The 15,011-nt window shown below is 47.9% G+C and overlaps 1 protein-coding gene across 4 annotated transcripts in view; it reads right to left on the bottom strand.

Annotated features, from left to right (window-relative positions):
* LOC122373231 (tropomyosin-like) overlaps positions 1-15,011 on the bottom strand; it is a 90,157-nt gene that overhangs the window by 17,724 nt on the left and 57,422 nt on the right. For 3 of the 4 annotated variants that reach the window (XM_043351078.1, XM_043351077.1, XM_043351080.1), the window contains one exon: positions 5,066-5,141. In XM_043351078.1, the coding sequence (XP_043207013.1) occupies positions 5,066-5,141 (76 nt within the window). Of the gene's footprint in view, positions 1-5,065; positions 5,142-15,011 lie in introns of those variants that run through there. The other variant, XM_043351079.1, reaches the window with a different exon arrangement.

The raw sequence follows: 15,011 nt of genomic DNA, 5'->3' as shown, positions 1-15,011 counted from the left end.
CGCCCCTTGACTGGTCAGGGTCGCAACAATTCGAAGGTCACGTGACTAGAATGTAGCGTATGTGGTCTGGGAGCCAGTACCGGTGAAATTATATTGATATTGCGCAGTAGAAGGCAAAACAAAGGTTGTGTGAGGGTGTGACATTAATTTTGGGACACCCTGTACAGATAGTTGCTAAAAGACGTCACTGATACCAGGTCAGGTCACAGAGGTCAGGTCACCAAGGGTCAACACATGAACCAAACTTTACTAGGGCTGTGTGATGCATGTTTTGTGACCAACTTTTCATTTCCAACGCAATGGTTTTGGTCAGACAACCATGAGGGACGGTTTAGGTTACTTTCTGGTGGAGGTTAGGTCAAGGTCTGGTAAAAAAGGTCAAATTTCGAAGTTGATACTTTTGCATCAAAAGGTTACCTATTTCGATGTACCTCATCACGGGGAATCCAATCCGTCGCAAAACGTCCTCAATTTTGCGACCGATACACACGAACTCGATTACGACACGCTGACGTTTTGTGATACAATTAGAAAGCTCCGACCCGAACGATTTCTTGGGGGACATAAGTCCGGATGAACTGATAAGATTCCGAGGCATACAAGTTGTAGCTACCAATGGCCTTATTACATCGTGCACTGCATCGTGCACAATACATCGTGTATTGTTACATCTGTCTCAAAGGACTCGGGCATTCACTGTAGCCCTGAAGCGGTGATAAAATTGCAAAGAAAGTGTTTTATTAAGCATATTCTTCTGTGCCTTCCGATGCGATAGTCCGGTGCTATACAGTGTAGCTCATGCTGATGGCTCATGCAATAACCAGAGTTTCGAGCATCTAGGATATACCTGAACTGGGTGACCTAAACTCCTGAGACCGGGGTTCCACAGTTTCACACACGATGAGAAAATGATGTATGATTAACTATGCCAAGTTTCGCGGCGCTTATACGGGCAAAAAAAAACTTGCAAGTTTGACCCAAAAAACGCCCAATTTCCCCCAGCGCGGATTAATGAAGCTAACACTATGAATGCGACTGAAGCTGCTTTCCCGTACCTCATTCTGTTAGCCCTTTCATTTTTCCGGTCTTTCGCCATCCGTGTGTGTCGGCGCGGGTTCGGCCCAATGTGGTTCGACTGAGAGCATGACATCTGGTCCTTTCCGCCCGGCCTGACCGGCGCGGCGGACCCGTGCCGCTCCTTTCCGAACTCGCGGGGCGCGGATGGGGAGGGGCGGCCCGGCAGTCGAACTCCTCTACGCTAACAGGTGGATGGACAGGGGAAATGTGATACTTGTCCTATGACAACAAACCGGCGTTCAGCGCTAGGGCCATCTACTGGTTTAGAAACGTATCTCTATGTCAGCAAGATCCTCGCCAGGTGGTGTAAAGGTCGCGTGAAACGCACCCTTAACCCTATTCCTGGCGGGGGGGCCTCAGGAGCCCCCCCCCCCCCCGAGGTTTTTTGGTTATATCTCCCAAACGCTTTGAGCTAGGAAGCTCAAATTTTCTGACTTTTTCTAAAAGGCTTTTACGCAACAGTTCTGAAAATTTTGAGTTGATCTGACCTCAGGTCAGGTCACCAGAGGCGGTTTGGTGACCCTACCCCAGAAAAGTTTGCAATCACGCCAGAGCTAGAGTTTTTGACCGATCAATTTCTTCTCTTCAGGCTTTAGTTAGGGTACCAGTATGTGCAATTTGTATATCTCAGAATTTTCATATCTGTGACCTGAGGTCAGGCCAGACTCGTGACCTTTACATTGCAAGCCTATGGGAAAATATTGAAACGCCTCCTGCTTCGTGTAAACGAGTCAAAACCACCCAGTTCTTTCAGTATTATGGAAGATAATCTCATCGGTGATGATCCTGGTTCCGCTAATTGACAGGGGCACCGGCAAAGGTCATCTGAGGTCATGTGACGTCATAAATCGTTTTTTTTTTCTGTCAATAAAGCACGACATGATGGTGCTAAAGACTTGTAAGTGGTACCAAACTGCTCGCCTGGTCAAGGCGCGTCGTTTGGTATGCAGCATGACCATACCCCACAACCTCATTGATGAATGACCTGACCTTGACCTCAGGTCAAATTTTAAATTGACCTGTGAAGGTCATCACATACTTATTTCGCATCGCCTCAGCGAGAGCAACAAAAAATGTATTGGTTTTATGTCTCTATGTTTCTTAGTTTAAAAGTTATATAGGTAACTAATTCCAAAACATTTTATCGTTGATGACCTCTGGTGACCTCAATATTGACCTGACCTGAAAATGTTTTATGTAAAAGTTGTAGATCCTTAAACGACCTATCAAACGCCGTTCGCCGTTTGCCGCTGCGATGTGTAGTTTTTGAGATCTGAAGGGGGGGGGGGCCGAATCAGCCCCCCCCCCGCCAGTTTCTTGTCCCGGCGGAGCCCGCCAGGAATAGGGTTAAGATTTATTCGATATTCACGTAACAACCCAGTTTTTACGTCATTGATAAACGACTGCACCACAGGACAGTGCCAAAAAATATGTGACAATGTTTCAATTTGCACGTTGCAAAACGTACACATCTCATTGTCCTTCACTTTTATTATTTTAAATACTTGTTGGTTGCAATAATTCTATTAACTAACTTATCATGAAACATACTCATGTAGGTGGATTTGGTGGCCGCCAATCATCACATGAACGGTTGCTACCCGCTTCAAAGCACCCCACTTCTACATATTATTGTGCAGTCGGCAAGGTACCGATGTGAGTATAGGTAATTGTTTTAATTTGCAGTTTAATTTCTTGTTTTCTTTCAGAAAATAACCCTAACTTAGGTTTTGTGCGAAAAGGTCATATCCCCCTTTAACCCTCGCCCTGGCAGGGCATTTTTCATAACACGGCCTGGCGGGGGGGGGATGCGACCCCCCTCGCGATTGGCTCCTATGGCACCTAGAAACACCAAATTTGGTAGGTAGGTGGGCCCCCTGGAGTTCTCGCCCCTGTGCAAATTTGGTTGCTCTAGGTCAATATTTAGGGGGTTTTGGGGGGTATAAATGAAAAAAATCGCAAAAAACAGGTCAAAAGTTTTTCGCTTATAACTTTTGATCTAATTAAGATAGAGAAAAAAGAAAAGCACCAGTGAACTCAGCACGTCAAGGCGAGTCCAATGATATACTTTTTTGCTTGCTTAACCCGCGCGGGGCTGGGGTCTCCAGCCGAACGCGCGGGGCTGGGGGGGGGGGGGGGTAAATTTTACCCCCCCCCCCTGTTATCTCCCGAACTAATGGTCCGATTTGGAAAATTCAAACGCCAATCGAAAGCTCTCATCACGAACTACTAAAAACATGTACTTAATTTAAAGTTTGAGATCAAGGTCAAGGTCAGGTCAAGGGTACAAATTGCAAGTTTCTCAGGAACGGCCTTGCACCGTAGTTGCCGAAGAATGGAGTCATGGACTGAGACTGATCGCCCAAAACGTGTTCTTAGGCTACCAAGACAATATTCGTTGCATACAATATCATTCAGAGGTCAAGGTCAAGGTCAGGTCAGGTCAGGTCAGGTCACCAAAAAACAAAATATAGAAAAGGGCATGTGCGACACATGTTTTATGGGTCATTTTACTCATAGAATTCAATAGGCACACTCAATAAGTGATATGGACCACCTCTGGATGAATTTCAGGTCGAGGTCAGGTCAAGGTCAGGTCAAGTGAGGTCAAATTTTGAAGTTGGTTGTTAAGGCCTAAAAAGGTGTCTATCTGATGCAGTTTTTCACGGCGAATCGAATGGTGCTATTTTTGTTTTCGTACGAGGTCTAGAACTTCCAAAAAAGTCATTTTTCAAAAAATTTGTGTGTCGTGACGTCATAAAATTTTGAATAACTCCCACATTTTTGAACCGATTCTTCTAAAATTTGGTATGTAGGTGCACATAGACCACTTCTCTGACATATTCCGGTTTTTTCGATAGACTCAAAATTTTGGATTTTATAATGATTTTCCCAAAAAAGTCAGTTTTTTGAAAAAAATTTAGGCCAAAATCCAAAATTTTCAAAAAACCGAGATAGCCATTTGATAGACAAAGTAAAATTACGTATAACCTTTTTTGTTACGTCTTGATTCCTTAAAAAATGAAGATGTTAGCGGCGTTTGAACTTTTGCCGTTTTTGAGGCGAAAATGGCGAACATGACGTCACTAAAATGTCAATTTCTCAAAAATTTTCCGACGGATTTCGCTCAAATTTTCAGGGAACGTGTCAAATTGATGTAAGAAAAGGTACAGAAAGTTTGGCGGCGCTGCGCGCCGCCGTTTTTTAGATATCGCAAAAATTCGCGAGGGGGGGTAAAATTTACCCCCCAGCCCCGCGCGGGTTAAGTGTACTTAAAGTTTTTCTTAATTTTTTAAGTAAACTTTAACTAATTAATTAAGTTCAAGTTAACCAAATTGCATCATATCGCATATCATTCGATTCGGCTGATCATCAGAAACACAATGACACTATTTTTTAAGCTCTAGCGTCATTATGTGCCAAGTTATTGGCAAAAACGTCATTTGACCTCAGCTGACCTCATTTGACCTGACCCATGGATAAGTACACCAAACAAAGAAGCATCAAGTGATCTGTTGTTAAGTACTATGGTTTCAAAGCACAAAAGTGATGGAACAAAGCGGAAATCTCCAGTATTTTCCGAATTTAGTATTTTCCCATAGGCTTAACATTACGATGTAATGACCACTAACTGACCTCAGGTCAGTGACCTCAAAAAACCCGAACTATATGTTATACAACTCGGTGAACTTAGCACATCCTGAAAATTTGAAGGAAATCAGCCCAAAACTGTGAGTTGGACAGGTGCAAAAAGAAAATTGAAATTTGACCATGACCTTGTACCGGTTTTTCTGACCTGGTGACCTGACCCAAGGTCACCCGGACCTTGAAATTTTCAGGTCGTATGTAAAAAGGTTGCCCCATAGGCTGTGCCAAATTTGGCGGCGCTGTGCGCCGCCATTTTCACGCTATCTTCGAAAAACCTTAGGGGGGGGGGGTGCATCAACTGCCAGGGCGAGGGTTAAGGCCGAAGGCATGTGTCTCTCACCTTTTCCTCGGAAACCTCGAGCGACTTGAGGTTGTTGCCGACGACGCGCAGTTCCTCCTCTAGCTCCACGATCTTACTGTCGGACGGACAGGGGGGGGGGGGGGAGCGGTCAGTTATCCTGTTTACACGAGTCATTCAGCCTAAACGGAAATATCCCATCAGCCAGGGAACGGAAAATGCGTTTCGGGTAGCCCCGTATACATGAGCAGTGCGGCGGCCTTATCGGAAAATTTCGTTCAGGAACAGATTTTTCGCCGGCAGCCCGAAAAATACAGATATTTTGCGCATTCGGCATTTTTAAATGTCTGGCGCAGCTCCTATTAATCATTATTTGTGCTTGTTTTAATTATTATTTTACTTGTGTGCTGTAGAAGTGTGATTAACTGTCCGAAAGCACGGCTCTGAAACGCGATTAAAGAACACACCTACATTGAAAGTCTTTTTGGTGTTAGAAAAAGGCTAAGGTAGCACATAATAGTCCTAGTGCATAGTGATGGACCTCAAGTAAGTTCGCAAAATGAAAATGCATGAAAGGATGTGCAGGATGGGATGGTGCCAAACTTCAGAAAACATTGCTATGAAAGTGGGTGATGCGGGATTGTGTCTACATTTTTGGTTGACACATTTGAAGCACATAAATATTCCAGTTTTTTTTTTGCTACTAGCTGCTCAGCAAAAAAAAACTTACAAAAAAAAACAGGCCAGGTCAGATCAGTAATACAGGGTGTCCCTAAGTTCGTTCTCACATTATGTTTGCATGTGAAACAGAGTACATTGTGTTTTGGTATATTTATGACCCCTCAATGTGCTCCCCATTTAATAGGCAAACACATGAATACATGCTGCGGCATGCCAACCGGCATGTTTGGCTGCAGAGCAGGCTTAAAGTTAACCCAGACTGACTTGACATGCGCCGTGAGCTCCTCGAGGCTGGAACAGCGCTACGCTTCGACGAGCCTCAACTTCAGCATAACCAACAAATTTTTATGAAATTTTGATCCGATGAGGTGCCTGGCATGTGATCTTGCTACAAACGCCTGTCACAGTCTCCTTGCACCGCTTTTAAGCTTTGCTTGACCTGTGCACTGATGCACTGTCTTGCCTGAAGATGGGCCTACGACCTCCCGGATGCCATTTTCTCCTCTATAAATGTGTTCATACTCGCGGTTCGAGTTCAGCTTGAGGGCTGAAATTCCTCCTAGATGTTCTTGGAAAAGCATTCTGCTTCCCAAAACTGTTTCTGGGTTGCCACTTGTAACTTGATCAACTCCAGAACGCCTATAACCCCACAACACAGTGACCCTGGCCTTTTGCATAGGAACATAACGGGACGAAATGAAGGCCTCCTCCTTCGCCCTTATGGGGTTGTTTTCGGGTTTGGACGGGTGTTTCATCTCGAACGTGGACTAGTTAGTCCAGATGACCTGGTTGATGTCATCAGCCCTCTAGTTTTGTTTAGCCTCAGGCATAACGAAACTCATGTTTGGCCATTTTAAGACGTTTTTGACTGTTTTGTGCCCTCCGGTAAGCAAAGCTTAAGTCACCTTGAGTTATGTACCCCGAAAGAACACTCTTAGACAGCTGGTAATCCATCCTGAAAAGTCTGTTTACCAACTTTCTAACCCTTTGACCTTTTTGATGGCCACTTTGACGCCACACAGTTTTGGCCACTTGGCTCATTCCTGAGGGCTGGCTAGAAAGAGGATAAACTTGCAGTGATTGACTCCCAACAAATCATCGGCGTCACTTGCTGACTGTGCGTCCAGTTAGCGATGGATATTGGCTACAGACTGGTAGGCCTCAATCACCCTCAATCGTCGCGAATGGTCACGTGCTGACTAAATGCTGAGACGTACCCGTATCGGAGACCTCTATGTTGCGGCGTTAGCCGTCTCTGTAGGAAGCGGGCTCTCTAGCAAAAACTATTTTGTCTACAGAAATTAGCTACTGTGGAGCATATTTCTACCAGCCATGGCAACCATGTAAGCTCAGTTACGAACCAATTTCAGCGTGCCTTTAAGCAAGAAAGCCTAAAAACGTAAAATTTAGGTGAGAACGAACTTATGGGACACCCTGTAAGTGAGTATGTGTAGTTTATGTGACCCGTGGGTGTACAGGGTGTCCCAATTTTTTAAACACTTTTTAACATCCAATAAAATATATTTAAGTGTACTGAGGCCGTTTATTTACTTACACCTCACAAGAACCGCCGTTGAATTCAGCATACAATCAAACACAAAATGACATGTTTTCCAAAAGAACACTGGAGCCAATAAACGAAAATGTGCGAAGATGCCAATTCTAGCCACACCGAAAGCTCAGTCAGGGTGGGCGCCGGGTCGCAGATCATCAGTATTCCAATATAAATCGAAAATTTGCATGAGTTTTACTTGGGTTAGTCCTTAAACCATGTCTCTTCATCCTAGTAACCAGGAAAGTAGTATTTGTGCCAGTTTCGGGTACATTTTAAAGAGTGCCTGATGACGCCCAGTGCTGCGAAACAGGGCCTCTGACCTGCTTTCGAGCATTTTCTTCTCGGTAATACGCATGTTTTCTGGGAAACGGTTAACCGCTGCAATGAGTGACCTTCACAGTATTTGAGAGGCGCTCTTTTGGGCCTTCACAGCCTGTTTTATTGGCATTCTATGAAGTTCTGTCAACGTATCGACGTATATTGCTCTCCAGACTAGAGGTCTGCACCGGCCGGCTGCAGCCGTGGCTGGCTGCAGCCCCACGGCTGTGGGCCGGGGTGGCTACAAATATCTCCAAGAACACGGCTACGGCTGTGGCCACGGCTGTGAGATTTCAAGCTGTATCTTAAGTACTCAAATATAAAATTTTAAATCCTTAATCTTACATTCTGATCAGCAGTCTAGCCTGTAAAAATCATGCAAAGGATGCCCAACAACATTGAAAGTGGTGAAGCCTTTGAAAACCTGTAATGGTTTTATCATTTGCCGTAGAGGAGTTTGCACTCTGGTACAGAATACTAATTATAGGTGCCAATTGTTCCTTCAGCATCAAGAGCTTGACAGTTTCAGAAAATGCAACATGTTGCATTGTCACATCCCTCTCAAATCAATCTCACCTGGTCATTAGGAGAGCGCCTTACAGCTATTGAAGACAAGCGTTCAATAATTCTTTCAGCCTTCAGGTAATAGAAAAAGAAATAACGCCTAGGTAAAGGCAGGTAAAGACCTCATAAAATATTATTAAAATAACTCTTAGATGTATTTCTGGATTTTCGGCAAGTCCAATTACATAATATAAAACGGGCGCTCTATGTTCTAACTGGAATGTGAGTGACCGCTAACAGAAAATGCTGATCAACGAAGCCAATGGAATTAGATTATAAGGGAGCATAAACCTTACTTACGGCTAATTCACATGACGGTGAAAACCCTGAACACAATATTTCTTACGCAAGCTGTTGACTTTACTAAAAAAATGACGTCTTTTTCTAAAAATGTAAAAATTTGATACTGAATCCTTCTTTGAGAGCAGGTTTATTATTGTATAGCCTCATTATTTATTAATTATAATTTTTATGGCTGTTTGTAGACACACAAAAAAATTATTGCCAGTTCTTTGCTATTGACGTATTAAAAACTCAAATAAAATTTTTGACTGAAAGAGGCAATTGTGGCTCGCACGTCCTTGGTGATTTGAGCGAAGATTGAAGAAAAATGAAAATCAAATTGGAAAAATCAAAATAGATGAATGTTTTTCTTTCTTTGATGCTCACTCTGGTGTTTTGATGCCTTGCGTATCAAATTAGTTTGAGACTTGCTCAGAGGGCTGCTTCAAGCCTGGCATATCACACCCCAGAAAATATGCAAGGTAAGAAAGAAGCAAGAGTTTTGACTAGACAATCACTGTTTGACAGTCCATCAATTTCAGTTTCATTTCCATAACATTGATAATGAAAAGCATCAGGGTCTGTTGTTCTGTCCCACAACCATGCTTCAGGATTTGGCATTAGATGTCTACACTGCTAGTGCTTCTCTTCTGGTTCATTGTTTATGTTTTCTGTTGATGTATGTACCTACTTACCCATCTTTCTTAACCCCTTGCAAGGGCTTGTGTAGGCATGCGTTGCGCATCAGGCTTCAGGCCTTCGGCCTGAAGCCAGATACGCAACCACTTAACCTATGATGCTTCATGAGCTTGAGAATCTATAGCCCATTGCAATGTGCTTTTGGCTATATGTTTTAACTAAAAACAACTTATTATATACTATTTGGTTGCATTTCAAAGTATCCACGGCCGGCTGACGGCTGGCTGACCACAGTTTGTCACGGGCACGGCTGTAGGCGGCTATGGCTGTGGAGCCATGGCTGCGGGGCGGCTAGGCTGTGGAAAATTGCAGCCGTGCAGAACTCTACTCCAGACCATCCCTGTTTTGAACGTATCGCCGGAGGACCATCGTTTTAATGTATGAACTCGAAATAATATAATGAAATGAAAATAATATATTTGATGATAAAGCAAATAAAAGAGTTCGAGACGAGACGATATCAAGACTGCAGATTGCGAATGTAATAGATCGATACGATACGAGTTAGCGCTAATTGGACGATTATCATGAGAGCACATCTTTGGAACTTCATTCATTCATTTTTTGATGAAAAATAAACAAAGCGCGTGACGGCTAGAGCATTCGCATACTAAGGTATGCCACTTCCAAACTCGCAGAATAAATACACACGATAGCCACAATTCACAATTCACATACAGGCGTGTCATTGAAGTCAGTGCGACTTGTTCTCAACATCGTCGGCCCTAATTTAGTTTACCTTTCTAACTAAATCACCTATGAACATTCTTCAAGAACATACAGTCGCACTGCCGGCCGAGTTTTATGTCCACTTGCTGTTTTGATCTCTGCCGCCCGCACTCTTCCGTCACTGCCATGTAGCGGGCGAATGACACAGCCTAGTGTCCACATACCGCGGGGCACGTTATCCTCTGCGATCAGTACCAAATCTCCTGTTTGGATGTCGCGTTCTTCTTGTGACCACTTGGACCTCACTGTGAACATTGGGAGGTACTGACGCCTCCAACGCCGCCAAAAGTGGTCTACCAAGCGTTGAGTGTGACGCCAACGTTTGTAGGAATTGTAGGCATTTAGGCGTATTAATGTGGCCGTGAAATATTATGCTTTATGTACGAATTGTAGGAATTTAGGCGTATTAATGTGAACGTGTGTTATCCTTTGTTCGTTCTGTTCGTCCGTTGCGCCCGCGTCCGCGTTGGGAGTTACATCAGTGGAGGTCAGCGTGATGGTAACCAAGCGCGCCGGTTGGTCGGCCTTAGCCTCGGGCCGGCTGACGGGGGGCGTTCCCGCCTCGAGCCCGGTACATAAGCACAGCAGGAGGAGGAGTCGGGGCTCAGTGTCTGCCTGCCTAAGTGCTGTGCTGCGCTGTGCCCGACTACTCTTCTGCTGCTGGCTCTCCTGGCTCGAGGTAGGTTCCCGTCACGCAGGGATTGTCGCGGGCTCACGGACATCCCTTAGCTAGGATAGGAGCACCTGGGTGGAGGATTAGGTAGATTCGCGCGTCGATTGTCGTTAGGGTATTGGTAGGTTAGTACGCGGAAGTTATATCGTCAGGGTTCAAATGTATCTCTCTAGCAGTCCTTTCATGATGTTCGGCTTTGATAATATATGTGGGTATGAATTGACCAGAAGCTTTGGAAATGGGATGAGTCGGAGGAGAACGGAGGTTGAGCGGAGTCAGTTTCATTCGGTGCCTAGTTAGTCATTATGGCTCGGGAGCTTAGCTCCAAACCCAGGGTACACTATCCACCGCGTGTGCCCCAAAATGGCGGAGTTATTCACCTGAACCACGATGCATAGTTTAGTATATTTAGTTTAGAGGACAGTGGCCCGGGTGGCAGACCGGTAAAAGGCTGGGAGACGTCCCGGCCGACCACTGATCCTGTAGAGGAAAGCAGAGATCCGGAGGGGAGGTAACGAAGGGCCTACAGGACCGGCCTAAGCCCCCCTCACATAAATATAAATACCCCCTTCTTCGCCAGGAGGGAAAAATTCCCGTACTCTGGGGGCGGAGCGAAGCACGACACGATGGCCGGTGGCACGGACCGCGCATGGAGGCGCGCGGGCTGACGGCACGAGTGTTCGCATAACACCGTGGGGCACACGGCTTCTGTTGTCCGACCGATGCCTGAGGCGGCGTGGGACAGCGTAGTTTTTAGCACTGCACATCACGGCGTGCGGGCCGGCGGCACGAGCAGCGACCGATTGTCCGCCGACGCGACACACGGCAGCGCGCGGAGCTGGCACGGCTGCTGTGTCCGACCACTGCCTGAGGCGGCGTAGGACAGCGTAGTCCCAGGCACTTCATATCACTGCACGCGGGCTGGCGGCACGAGTAGTGTCCGATTGTCCGCCGACGCGACACACGGCAGCGCGCGGAGCTGGCACGGCTGCTGTTGTCCGACCGCTGCCTGAGGCGGCGTGGGACAGCGTAGTCTCAGGCACGGTGTATCACTGCACGCGGGATGGCGGCACGAGCAGCGTCCGATTGCGCACCGGCGCGGCACACGGCAGCACGCTGAGCTGTCACGGCTGCTGTTGTCCGACCGCTGCCTGAGGCGGCGTGGGACAGCGTAGTCTCAGGCACGGTGTATCACTACACGCGGGATGGCGGCACGAGCAGCGTCCGATTGCGCACCGGCGCGGCACACGGCAGCGCGCGGAGCAGGCACGGCTGGGCACGGGCAGCGTCGGATTGTTTGCCGGCGCGGCACTCGGCAGCGCGCGGAGCTGGCTCCAGATTGTCGACCACAGCGCGGCATGCGGCAGGGCGAAGGTCACAGTGATGGCGGTGTGCGGCCGTGCTGGCCGTGGCCGTAGCGCGGCACATGGCACCGTCGCGGGCTGCCGTCGGAGATCCGGAGCACCCGAGCGTGGCTGCCGTCGTGGGCCGTGACCGAGCAACGGCGTGAGATGGCACCGACGGGTCAAACCCGCGGACGGCGGCCAGCAGGTAGCTGGGCTGGCGGCGTCCGGATCTTTGGCTTCCTCCGTCGTAGGCGGCGTTGCTTCCGACCACTGCAGTGGGCGGCACACTGGGCTACGTGTGCCGTAGGCTCGTCAGGAGTTGCAGCACGCGACTCTTGTCGCAGGGACTGTCTCTTGCCCCTCGTATGGTGCTGCCCTGTCTCCATCGCATCGCTACACTTTCACTGCAGCGTGTTTATCATCGCTCCGCGTATGGCGCAGCATTGCCTCCATCGCCGCGCCACCTTTGCATTGCAGCGTTTCGCTCCTGGCTGCTCTTGCGCAGTGAGAATTGCCCTTCACTGCAGCGTGTTTATCATCGCTCCGCGTATGGCGCAGCATTGCCTCCATCGCCGCGCCGCCTTTGCATTGCAGCGCCTCCATCGCCGCGCCACCTTTGCATTGCAGCGTTTCGCTCCTGGCTGCTCTTGCGCAGTGAGAATTGCCCTTCACTGCAGCGTGTTTATCATCGTTCCGCGTATGGCGCAGCATTGCCTCCATCGCCGCGCCGCCTTCGCATTGCAGCGTTTTGCTCCTGGCTGCTCTTGCGCAGTGAGAATTGCCCTTCACTGCAGCGTGCTTATCATCGCTCCGCGTGAGTCCATTCGGCTCTCTGAGACCGCGAGCCTTCTGGTGATTGACCCGGGATTTGGCCTGCTCTGACAGATGGTGTCTCGATGTCTCCTTCATCCCAATCGATTCGCTCCGTCGCCCATGTATCCTCTTCGGGATCGGCGTTCCTGTCTCCATTTTCGAGTTGGACGTGGATCTTGGAGCCCTCGGTCGTAGTCTGCTCTTTACCTTTTTGGTTTGTCGACCCGTCTGTGGGCTCGGCATCTGCTGCATTTGAGTTGTGTAGTTTGATGCAGTCTACATGTACTAACTGCCGTAGTTGGGTCCCTACTTTCTCGATCAAATAATTGACATTGCCGAATTTTTCAATCACCACATACCTACCCTGGATGCCAGAACATGGCCAGTTTCTTTTTGTCCCCCGCAGCCACTTTGGGAGTATATAACATCACATTTTGTCCTACACTAATGTCCCGATGACGGGCCTTTGCATTGTTTCTCTCTCGGTTCTGCGATGCTGTTTTTCCGATCCGGTCTCGGGCCTCTGCAAATGCTAAGTAAGTATTTTGGAGTAGCTCGGCCACATATGGGGAGTAGCCACGCCACGTCATTGGTGAATCATTTTGCAGCATGGCTTCTGGTGGCAGCGTGGGATGTCTGCCATGTACCAAATAGTAGGGGGAATACCCGGTCGCTGAGTGCACGGACGAATCGATCGCCATCTGGCATGGGGGCACTAACAGATCCCAGTCCGAGTGCCCCTCCCAGACATACTTGGCCAAAATATCTGAAATAACCCGATGCGTGCGGTCGATTTTTCCCTGGCTGGCCGGGTGATAAAAAGTGTTAGTGCGCGCATCAATGTTTAAGATCCTATACGACGCTTTGACCATGTCAGCGGGGCGCTGCAGGAGCTCCGCTGGCTGAACGCAGAGCAGCTTGCTGCCTACCACACTGTGTGTGCGCTAGCGCGTATAATTGAGACGGGACAGCCTGAGTACCTGTACAACACCATTGGACCGAGAGCGGACCAAAGGCATGCCCATGCAACACCAAAGTCGGGGCTTATCACATGCCCCAACATTCGTACCGAAGCTGGAAGGAGGAGAATGTGTTTTCGGGGAGTGAGGTTACTGAACAGTGTGCAGGCTGTTCCCGGCGAGCCTGGGTTCCGCCGTACTGTCAGGCGGCTCGTGGGATCGGCTGGCGCGCTGTGATCAGTTGGTGTATGCATGATGGGTTTGTGTGTTTAGTGTAAATGTGTCCTCATTGTGTCCGCATTGTAACTGACGTAGAAGAATGAAAAGCCATATTGTATGGATTTCTTTTGAATACATCTGTATCTGTATCTGTATCTGTATATACTTGTTTCATGAATTCTCCTATAAATTCCTTTCCGGAGTCTGATACGATTTGGCAGCACCCGTGGCGGAAGAATACCGAGCGAGTTAATGCTTCCGCCACGCCTTTTGCGGTTCTGTCGGGCAAGGGAACCAGTTCCACCCACCGGGTGAAGCAGCAGATGGCCGTGAGCAGCACTGAGTTACCCCGTTCCGTCCTGGGTAGTCCAGTCATGAAGTCGATGCTTACCTTTTGAAATGGTTTGATTGCATGGTAACTTTCTTGCAGAGGGGCTTTCCTTTGGAAACCCGCGTTTCTTTGCTCACACTGCAGACAGGTTTTGACGTGGCGAAACACTTCTTCATACAGAGACGGCCAAAAGTAGTGATTCCGTATACTAGAGAGCATTGATTTTGCACCTCTATGTCCCCCCATGGCTCCCTCGTGATACCCTTCGAGAACAATGCCCCGCCAGGTTCGCGGCACTACCCGTACGATTCGGTTTCGGTCATGGTAGGTGAGAAGGCCCTCTGGGCTCAATCAGTACTGGCGGTACCGTATCGGCCCTTTGTTGCCGTGGTCTTCCTTCATCCCTTTAATGATCTTTTGAATTTCTTCGTCCTGTTGTTGCTCCTTCAACCATTCCCCTTGGGAATGAGGAAGGTGCCCAATCTCCATCACTGCACACACCGGCTCCTTGGTGGCGTCCATATCAATATCTGCCATCAAACCCGCCTCCTGTTTCAGGGTGTCCCAGGAGACGCGGGAGAGCCCGTCTGCATGAGTGTTTTTGTGCCCTGGGATGTGGCTAATCAGACATGTGCACGGATCCCAGACAACCAATCACGGAAATCGAGATGACCATTAGATTGACGGCCTTCAAGCATGAAATTATGGTGGAAAACATGGCTCATAGAAGCCTCTCAATGAACCAACTATTTTGCATTCCTTCAGGGTTAACAGTTCTGAGAAAATCCCTCAAAATCCATCTCGGATCCATGATTCGTG

The sequence above is a fragment of the Amphibalanus amphitrite genome, unplaced genomic scaffold (assembly GCF_019059575.1).
Source record: "Amphibalanus amphitrite isolate SeventyFive unplaced genomic scaffold, NRLGWU_Aamphi_draft 001463F_arrow, whole genome shotgun sequence".
Lineage (NCBI taxonomy): Eukaryota > Metazoa > Arthropoda > Thecostraca > Balanomorpha > Balanidae > Amphibalanus > Amphibalanus amphitrite.
This window is presented reverse-complemented; position numbering and strand designations above follow the sequence as displayed.